Source organism: Branchiostoma lanceolatum, chromosome 5 (assembly GCF_035083965.1).
Source record: "Branchiostoma lanceolatum isolate klBraLanc5 chromosome 5, klBraLanc5.hap2, whole genome shotgun sequence".
In the NCBI taxonomy this organism is placed as follows: domain Eukaryota; kingdom Metazoa; phylum Chordata; class Leptocardii; order Amphioxiformes; family Branchiostomatidae; genus Branchiostoma; species Branchiostoma lanceolatum.
The window spans coordinates 3,997,678-4,008,500 of NC_089726.1; the positions used below are offsets into that span (position 1 = coordinate 3,997,678).

The following is a 10,823-nucleotide window of genomic DNA, read 5'->3' on the forward strand; positions in this document are numbered from 1 at the left end:
TCTCCATTTTTCATGGAGATAATTACAGATCGACTTATGAAACAGCACAGAGCCGTCCGTTAAGCCCCACTCTCACTGGGACGGCGACCTCGCTGCCATCCCGCTGCGACGTAAAATTTGACAGCCTGAGCCGACGGTCATCGAGTGGAAGCTACTACCGTCGCAGCAACGCAACACCACAGCAAACCTCCCACATCAAGAATTCCATAGATTGACTAGAAAGAATCTTTTTCCGCTCTGTGTGTTTTGTTGCCTTTTCAGTATAGTATTACGTACATCTTACATGATACTACAGTTATGAAGTCAAGGGACCTACAAATTCAATGTAGGTCGCAGCGAGAGCGCAGCGCGATCGCCGTCGAGTGGAATGGGGGCCTAAACAATTTTATCATGTTAATAAGTCACTTGATAACAGCGTTCTTTGTGCACAACCAAGTGTTCCTGGTATAAAGACCGAGGTTTCGGTGACTATCTGCGCCACAGGATGGCATCGTGTGGCGCAATCGGTAGGGTGTTTCGCCCAGAACCGAGAGGTCCCGGGTACGAAACCCCGGTATGCCCCAATGTTGTGCCCTTGGGAAAGGCACTTTACACGACTTTCTTCACTCCACCCAGGTGTGAATGGGTACCTGACTTTGGTTGGGGAAGGTCGTATTGAGGTCACCTGCTGGCGCCGAATGGCAGCCGCCCAGACCCTTGCGACAGTTCCACAAAGTGCAAGTGTGGAGCAAATATGTATCTGTTGTGTATTATGTGATTGTAAACTCTGCAGCAATTCAGCACTGGCTGCCATTGCACGTGTAATTTCTGACCAATAAACTATTATTATTATCATTATTCCTCAAGGCAATTCTGACTGGTTCTGTTATGCATATATATTTGCATACCTGCAAGTACCTTACGTTTGGGACAGCATTGTAAACACCGTACGAACTACCTATCTATGAGTAGATATGTTTGAATACTTTACGTCTGGGACCGAATTTGTTTGCACCTACACCTAGCTAATCGAAACGTCGGTCTTAGATAAAATAATTGGTTGTGTACAAAAAACTCTGTTATCCAACACAGAGACGTATTTCTATGAGTAAAGCTCAACACCAACTTACGTATCAGTGTGTCACTTTCTTGGCCCACGTCGTACTTCAATGAATTTACAATGGTGCAGATCTTAGTACTTACGCTTTTCACAAATGACGTGTGCTGTCTGTAGTTCACTTGCACAGTCCACTGCCTCCCACACTACGGCGCCGTCCCTGGATTTCCGCAGAAGTGTGCAGTCGCCCTCTCCGCCCACAGTCACGCCTCCCACTGCAGCACTGTCGAACGGGACCCCGTCTACCCAAGTACGGTCTCCTCTCTGCTTAGCCATAAGGTTGAAAACAGATATGATACCCCGAGTGAGTATGATGTTGGCCGGCCAGTTTTGTGGACCAATAAACGGCACAAAAAAGCAGAAACATTGATCAGCGTATACATAAACGTGCACTGCGGTTTCTCGGCTCTCGGTCCCAGATATACATGTTACAATGACGCCCTATCCTACCCTCCCTAGAAAAGCGAAGGGAAGACCTAAGTTTGAAATTCGCCAGTAGAAAACAACTTCTTCCTGCAAACTTTACATAAACCAAAAACATGTTAATACGCAACTCATGCGGACTTGTATATACGCACAGGTGTGACAGGGGCTTTAAAAAGGATGGAAAGGTATTCTGAAAAAAAAATAGATATACTCGCCCTGTTTGTGTTCAGACCAATCCAGGTATCCTCACAAATCAGCGCCTCTATGAACCGTCTGGCGCGCGCGGAGTGGATGGTGACCAGATGTGCTCCATCTCGAGCACACAAGTCCCTCGCCCCGGCGAAGGTTTGCCGTGCCCTGTACGCTCTCATGCACCCCTGGGCCTCTACACGCCAGCAGTAGCTGAGTGGATTTGCTGGACAGCCTAGACAGGACACCAAGACATCATAGATTACATCACGAAGCCGTCTGCTGCTGTGTTTAGGCTGTGCCAAATTAGGCTTGCGCTACGAAATCAAACCGGTGCAATGGCCTAGTTGGTAGAGTGTTCGCCTTGCACACGAGCACGGTAGGTCGTGAGTTCGGTCATACCAAAACTTTAAAAATACTGCTTTGTCTGCTAAGCACTCAGCATTTGGGAAAGAGTATGGTAGTTAAACACACATCACTATCAGCGAACCAAGCCTGCTGTAGTGACTTGCACAAATGTGCGGCCCAAGAAGTACAGAAATGGAGATGGGCGCCTCGGTCACTTTACGGAATTGCACCTTCATGCATATCCGTCGCTTTTATTAATACATTAATACAGCAACACACGATATACATATTGGTTGTCAGCTACACGCTCTAAATTGTTCTAATCGTAAATTAGTTGTGAAATGTCGTATACATTTACTTACCGGAGAAAAGTGTATTTACCCAGTAGTCAGTGTAGGTGCTGCAAAAAAAGACATGGATATCATTATTTCTTAGCATGAAAGTTCATCTGAGTTGGTAAGTTACCTAAACGTAAACGAGAACTAAACTATTTTCCAACTGAAGGAAGTATGCTCGCCGGAATTTTCCAAACACTGGACACTGACCACGAAACACTCAAATATGAAACTCGTATGAATTCCATCAAATTGTCTTATTTTGTTTGTATTGCATACCCGGGAAACTGCCTCATGCCGCAACGCACCAGGTTTGTACTGAAGAGTGCAAGCTGCATATCCGGGAAGATTTTATTTGATCCACTCACTCTTTTCGATAAGTGCGGTAGGTTCTTTTACGTGCTCATGGTGTGGCTCTCCTCAAACACGGGACCTCCATTTAACGTCCCTAACCCTGCCACTGCCTAACCCAAACACCCTGCCACTGCGCCACCGCGATGCCAAATTCACATGTTTCTTAATAGTGAATCGTATGAATTCGGTAAAATCGCACCCCTGCGTTTAGTCGGTTAAGAAAACAGACAGAAAACAAGTATAGGATGAACTCACCACCAGCTGGGTAGGTTGGCAGATGCTGTTGCTGTTAAAGCTGACATCAACAGCAGAGCAAACATGTTGTGCAGGTAGATCTGCATATAAACACGAGACCATCGCATCAAAATCTTCAGCTTCAAGATCATATAGGATCATTAATATCTTCATTGTACCGGACGATACATAAGTCAGTCAAAGCTACTCTAGCCAAACAAAAACTCTGTAAAGAAGTGTAAAAAAATGGATAAGCACGCGGTGTAAACATATTAGAGTTTTTTCACTGTAGCGCGCGCTCAACAGCCCGGCAGGAACTGCGGAAAAGTAGCCGAAATTCACAATTTTACTAGCCGATATCGAGTCCAAGTGTCCACAACAATATTATCTACTTGTGACATGCAAATATATCGATAGATTTCACCGAGGAGGAGAACATCTCGCCGCAGAAGATGACCCAGCGCTGGTTTCTATTAGGGACGCCTTACCGCTTACCGTTTGTTTACTTTTCCCGCGCTCGAACCACGCGCGCTCGCGCTAGATTCAAAATGGCCGCGGTATTTGGAAAGGGGTCTATTGTCTTTTGGCTCTATGCAAATCAGGGTGATTCACACCTTGACATTAATTGGGATATTCACAGCCAATACAGACATCCCTGAAAGAACAAAAAATTCTCACAATCCCTCCTGTGGTTGGTTTCTTAAGGATTCCTTCCAAGCATTTACTTTTAAAATTAGCTGGAATAACAATTAGCTGGCACAAACTAAAGCATAAGCCAACCCTGCAGCTTTCGATGCTCAACAGAATGATCGAACCGGTAGAGCAGGCGAAACTGCTAGGGATTGAAATGGACCATACACCTGGACAAAGTTAAATCCAAAATGACAAGCGCTTTGGCAGCACTAGCAAGAGCTCGTGACTACCTCACGAGCGACACGTTAAAAACAGTCGCACAATCACTTGTCCTAAGTCACATGGATTACTGCTCTTGCCTCTTGTCAGCTAGTTCTCAATCTCACTTGAATAAACTACAGATTCTACAAAACAAGGCAGCTAGACTTGTCCTAAATGCAAAGTATGACTCCAACATAGATGACATGCACAGGAGAAAATTGAATTGGCCCAAAGTTAATGTAAGGCTACACCAAGTAATTTTTATGGATGACGTCCGCGCGCGCATTGATTTTGGTCTGTTCCCAGAAAAAAACACAAGAAATTCCGCTTCCTGTAACTATGATCAAAGAGTTACGACAGTGCTGCAAATCCTAAGAAACAGGACAGGACAACAACTGCTGTTCAACTTCAACTGAATTATTCAAATTATTGCTGTTTTCATGATGCATAAAAGAATTGTTAGTTGTTACACTGTGTTCTCTCATTCAATTTGTGTCCTAACATGTGTCGTCGACTATTATATTTCAAATCTAGGCATCTTGTTTTTTCGGCCCTTCTTGTTTTTTTTTTTGCGCTCTCGCATTAGATTTAGGGTCTCCAAAGGACGTCATCCATAAAGATTACTTGGTCCAGCCTAAGACTATACACAAGCACTCTCTCTATGTTTCACAAACTTCAGGTGGCCCAAAAACCAGAAGCTATCTATAAAAGGTTACAGAGAATTGACAATACACATCAACACAATACCCGTCTTGCACAAGGAGGGGGTTTCAAACTGCCAAAACCCAGAACAACCTCAGCTACCAGAACCTTTCTGTACAGATGTATTAAATCATATAACACCTTTCCACAACACATAAAAACATCCGCACCTTCACTGTTCAAAACATTCCTCAAAGAAAGACTGATTACACTAAAGTACACAAATAAGCCATTACAGCACTGGTGGTAGCTGAATGTATGTACATATGTATTTCAAGTTGACCTCTGACCCCTCACGCTCTTTTTATTGCATCTCATTTGACTTTGTTCATTGACTGTCTGTCAATTGTGGATGTCTTGTATCACATTTGATTTTGGTCATGACTGTCTATCATTTGTATATGTTTTCTTCTTGTATTTTGATTTTAATGTATCAATGTGAATGGACTCTAGGAAGAATAGTGTAAGATTGTGATAATCTTGAACACTAATGGAGATCCCAATAAAACAAACAAACTGAGAGAGTAGATTTTACGGCATTATTTTAGAGAAAGCACCAGGTATTTAATTAGTATAGTCAGACCCAAGGAGGTCCTAGTGGTCAGACTGTAACATTTTCCCTCTGTTGTATGCATAAAGTCACAGCCCACACAATGAAAGACAAAGCAGAAAACAAGGCCATTGTACACTCCTTGTGCTAGTGTAGAAAACAAAGGTCTATCCATGCTGTATAATGTGTCTGGTGTCCATAGGATTGCTTGATGATTTCAGGATAGAAACTATTCACATCCAAGTAAAGTTGTAATGATATTTACGAAACATTTTGGACACTGAACACTCATATATGAAACTCGTATGAATTCCTTATTAAAATCCTTATTACTTAGTAGTGGATAGTATGAACTCCGTGAAACTCGGACGAATTCCGTAAAATTCGCATGTTTCTTAGTAGTGAATCAAAGGAGGTTGAATATAGAAAATTTAATCTCATTGGTGGATCGTATGAATTCCGTAAAATTCGCACCCTGGGTTTAGTCCACAGAAAACAAGCGTAGCATCAACTCACCACCAGCTTGGTAGGTTGGCAGATGCTGTTGCTGTTAAAGCAGCCATCAACAGCAGAGCAAACATGCTGTTGAGGCACATCTGCAAATACACACGAGGCCGTCGTATCAAAATCGTAAGCTTTAAGATGATATAGGATCATACATGTTCCCATTGTACCGGACGATACATAAGTCAGTCAAAGCTACTCTAGCCAAACAAAAACGCTGTAAAATATGTAAAATTCGTTTGATTTCGCTTGCAAAAGCCAGATAGGTGAGTACAAAATGTTACCTTCTGTTTATGTGACGGTCCGGCTTCAAGCGCTTTCGTCTCCCGTTGTGGCATCCTTATGGATTGAAAGGTTGGTAGATGGTAACAAGGTAATTGCAGAATTGGCTAGAATTACAGTTATTTTATCGTCGACGTCATGAATGATTTAAGTAAGGTGATGTGATGGTTGTCGTTGTCCACTCACGTTAGATGAAACGAGCACTCAAGCATGTAAAACTCATGGCGGCCAGAGCGACAGCTTTTTTTTTTTTTTTTTACTTGACTTTATGAAATGTACGATTGCATTTAAGCATGAACGTAGTATCCTGCATAGTCTTTATTTAACACCTTTATTTCAGACATGAGCCTTGTTGTTGAATGGTCGAGCAACGTTGAATTTATTCTTATAGCAACGCCGGGATCAGAACTACAAGGCAAGATGGTTCTAATTTCAGCTCCAGCCTCTTACTTAGCCTCCTTCGTCGACTTCTTGGAGCGCCGGCGTTTATTTTGTTGAGGGAGAGAGCACTGATTTGCGATTTTCCAAGTGGGCTAAGGTTCCTGGCACTGCGAATACTCCCTCTCCCGACATTAGAGGACCTTAGCCCATATTGAAAATCGCGAATCAGCGCTCGCACCCAAAATTTAGAATCAACGCGGGCGCTCCAAGAAGTCTGCTAAGGAGACTTCAGTTATTAAAGTGTATGTCATTCTCTGGCATAATAAGGAAAGGTGTGCAATTATCAGATCGATATCATCAGAGGGCAGGCCACGGGGGAGTTTGTGCCATTACGCCTTCGCTCTGAAGTACCTTGTCTCACGAACAACGGATTGAAATTGCGGGTTCGAGTCACATTTTTGTGGAATCATCAGCATTATCCAATTTCTAATGATATAGTATGAAAAAAAGATTTTAACTTCTATTTTCAACATCACAAAATAGACTTTTTGGGACACATTTCGGCTATCAGGCCTTCTCTCTCTGAAGTACCTTAAGCTTGTCTCACGAACAAACTGCTTGAAATTGGGGGTTCCAGTTTCATTCTTTTGTGATATCAACAGCATTATCAAATTTGGTTGGAATGAAATACCATAAAAAAAGACTTTAACTGCTATTTTTCAACATCACAAAATGGACCTTTTAGGGACGCATTTTCGGCCATTACGCATTCCCTCTGACGTACCTTGTATCACGAACAACTACTTGAAATTGGGGGTTTCAGTTACATTGTTTTATGCTGTCATCAGCATTATCCAATTTTGAAATACATACATGTATTATGAAAAAATACTTTAACATCTATTTTCAACATCACAAAATAGACTTTTTGGACGCATTTCGGCCATCACGCCTTCCCTCTGAAGCACCTTGTCTCACGAACAACTACTTGAAATTGGGCGGTTCAGTTTCATATATTATTTTGTGCAATCATCAGCATTATCCAAGTTTGAAATATGAAAGAAGATTTTAGATGCTTTTGCAACATCAAAAAACATACTTTATTTGGACACATTTAACTTTACAACACAAGTCTTTCGCAAGAAATGACTGCGCACCCTCAATAGTTATGATGACAAATTTATGTCAATTTCGGACATGGACGTAACTCAGTCAGCAGCTGATAATTTGTGGTGTTTTTCGTCTCCATCCAGGGGACGTGGCTAAAAAGGGAAGCATCAATGGGACATCTAGCGTAAATATGTGAAGTTAAATCGTCTTTTTCTTTCAAAGACAGACTTCCAAATTCATACATGAAACTAGTCAATGAAAATATTTTAACAAGTTAACATTGCCACCACCTTTACTGACTCGGTGGAGAAAGTTTACCACTTGTTGTAACAGGGAGTAGTGACTCCTGTCTTATTTACATTTTCACTTTGGCCTTGGTAATTTAGCGTAATCAGTTTGTCAGAGAATGAACTTAATTGGATACAATCACTTCCTCCAATGCACCGCAGCAGTCTGGACTGTCATCTAATTTATAATGGCAACAGTTTGTTCGAGTGTCCTGGTAAGTACACAAACTTGGGCATGCATTACGAACGGTATTATAGACGTCAGTTGGCGAGACATGCCACCACCTCAAATGCGGCTCACCGTACGGCGATGTTAACACAGTGGTAACGTTGTCATCTTCAGGCTCGTAGTCACGCACAAGCGACATGATGAACTTGATCAGGAAGCTTACGATTGCGATGGAGAATATCACGGTGTACATAAATGCTATGTAAAATGTTTGAGTCAGCAAAACAGTTAGGCTGATTACAATGGACAAGAGCATGAACAAAAACCCCTTCCCTTTCCAGAACTTGGCAAATTTTTGGTTCTGATCCAAATAGCAAAGAGCACAGCCGATAGACCATAGAACCCCGCTACGCGAGCAGCTGGCATCCACGTTATCATCATCTACGCTCATGGCTGCTTTCCTAACCCTGTAGTCACCGTATCCTCGTATCAACGTCTTCAACACTTTCCTAGCGCTCGGGCGCTCCTTCGGATCCCTACTCAACATACGACGGACAAGAGTTTTGCACCGACGGGTTTCTCGCTCCATCACATGAAGATCAGTGTTCCCTTCTGTTACAGCTTGGGCTATGGGCGTCGGATCGGTCTCTGCGCCTACGAAGGGTGTTAAGTACCGATCATCACCGCACGTGCCCGGGATACTAAGTCCGTCAAACATGGCCCACAGAAGTAAACCCACCGCAAATATGTCGACTGAGGACGTGTACCGACATGGCTGGTCGTTGCGAAGACCGTGGTATATCTCCGGTGAAAGGTAGAACCTCGTTCCCACGGCAGACTGCATGTAGTGACGATCAAAGTTATCCTCACGGTTATTTGGACCCGTTAAGACTCTAGCCAGCCCGAAATCCACCACTTTCAACACCAAGAACGCCTCGTTCCCCGTCAGAAGGACGTTCTGTGGTTTGATGTCACGGTGGACGATCCCGTTCTTGTGAAGAAACGTTATGGCGTCCGCCAACTGGACTGCAAGATCTCTCTTGGTGACGACGTCCACTTGTTGTTTGAGGATATAGTCGCTGATATTTCCAAGCGGGCAGAATTCAGAGATGGCAAACAGAACGGGCGTGTTCCCGTCCCTTCCGAGCTTGGATTCCGTGAATTCCATGATGTTTGGGTGCTTCTTCAGATGGGTCAGGACGCTGACTTCTTGGATCGACGTATTTTCAACGACCAACTTTTTGGCGGCGTAGGTCCGACCAGTGGCGGTAGATTTTACGGAGTACACGGTGCCTGAAGCTCCATGGCCTATCTCGTCTCCAAACGTGTACCCCTCCAAATATAACTGGCAAGGAGAAAAGCAAGACAGTCGGGTTAAGGTGTGAATTTAAGGTGTGGACGATCGTTCAAGCAGAACGTTTCAAATGCGTGTAAAACTCGCAATCGCCTGAGAATCTAGCTTTTAACTATCATACAGAACATAATTCAGTTTTCGACACATACAATCAGAAACGTACGTACCTCTGGAAGCACCCAAGCTTGCATTATACCTGTCTTTACACACCAACGTTGTCAGAAAAACAGAAAGTAAACGTTAAAGAAGTAGAAACTTCCTTGTGAATGTGAGCCTGTCCGAGTTCAGGTATGGGTTCACGGATGAATAATTGTTGGCAACGCAACGTCATGTCAACAGAAAAAGAGGAACATAAACAAAGTGTCAAGTTACTGTGCAGCTTTTTCATGTGAACAGTAGTCCGCCAGTCAAGCGCGCACCTCAAGTAAAAATGTAAACTACTTTCACTTTTAAACATAACAGAAGTGCTCAGTGACAAAACGTGAATCAAGGAAAATCCGTTGTGAACATACTATTATGTTATTGTTTGATCGGGCCCTGGTGAACAAGAGAATATAACTTCCTTTACGTTTATACGCGTGTTTTCGAAGACGCCAAATTTGTGGGTAACGAGAGTTGGGCTGAATGTTTTATTAGTTACAGCACTTATATTATAAAAGTGCTCTCCTGGGTGGTTTATACTTAGTTACAGCACTCATAAAAGTACCTCTCCTGGGTTGTTTATACTTAGTTACAGCACTCATAAAAGTACCTCTCCTGGGTTGTTTATACTTAGTTACAGCACTCATAAAAGTACCTCTCCTGGGTTGTTTATACTTAGTTACAGCACTCATAAAAGTGCTCTCCTGGGTTGTTTATACTGGCAACGCACACAGGTCCTACTCAAAAGTCTCCGACCACCCCGTCCCTATTCAGACCACATCAAGTAAATTGTATGGATGACATCCTCTGCAGACTCCAAATTTAATACGCAAAAAACAAGACGGGTAAAAAAGAAACAAGATGGCTGAATTTGCAAAATAGACACCACAAATGTTGTGAAAAGACTTTAAGCTAAAAACATGGTATCACAGCCAACGACTCTTTTAATCCTGCACAAAGTGATACTAGTGTGGTAGACTGGTATCACTTACGTATTACAAAGTTGGCAACTAGTCAATCAAGCTGGGGCTACCACATTGGTATCACTTTTAGTTTCACCTCTACAACTTAATTACAGTCATGGCTACCTCACTAGTGTCACTTCTTCAAGTACAACCAAGGCCTCAACATAACCACATACGTTTCCAGTTTTGGTGCTTTCTCGTCTTGTTGCACCATCTAAGGAGGGGGGGGGGGGTATTCTTGATTTTTTTTTTCCCAACATCAGGCGAACATTAATGAGTGCCCTGATGTCATCGATATGATTTACTTGCTGTGGTTTTACATCTATATATATTATTAAGTGATTTTGCCTGCTCCGCGGGAATATGACCCTAAGTAGCATGTATATGTAGTCCAAACGATAAACGTTGATTGGCTGCTGAATGACTAACAGCGGTTAAGTCCATGGCCGGTAGATTTCTTATCATCATTAACAGATTTACTGAGATCACGCTGACTTGATTA

The 10,823-nt window shown here is 42.8% G+C and overlaps 1 protein-coding gene across 1 annotated transcript; it reads right to left on the bottom strand.

Annotated features, from left to right (window-relative positions):
* Nucleotides 1-7,388: 7,388 nt before the first annotated feature.
* Nucleotides 7,389-9,634, bottom strand: LOC136434504 (serine/threonine-protein kinase pdik1l-B-like). Its single transcript, XM_066427340.1, has 2 exons — nt 9,383-9,634; nt 7,389-9,206 (listed from the first exon to the last, which is right to left on the bottom strand). Exons 1-2 carry the CDS (start codon nt 9,404-9,406, stop codon nt 7,818-7,820), a joined length of 1,413 nt encoding a protein of 470 aa, XP_066283437.1. The 5' UTR covers nt 9,407-9,634; the 3' UTR covers nt 7,389-7,817.
* Between the last annotated feature and the right edge of the window lie 1,189 nt (nt 9,635-10,823).

Bases quoted from the DNA above. Each gene is read 5' to 3' on its own strand.
- LOC136434504 (XM_066427340.1), bottom strand. From the start codon at position 9,406: ATGCAAGCTTGGGTGCTTCCAGAG. The intron at 9,207-9,382 runs GTACGTACGTTT...TCTCCTTGCCAG, and splicing joins AAGCTTGGGTGCTTCCAGAG to TTATATTTGGAGGGGTACAC.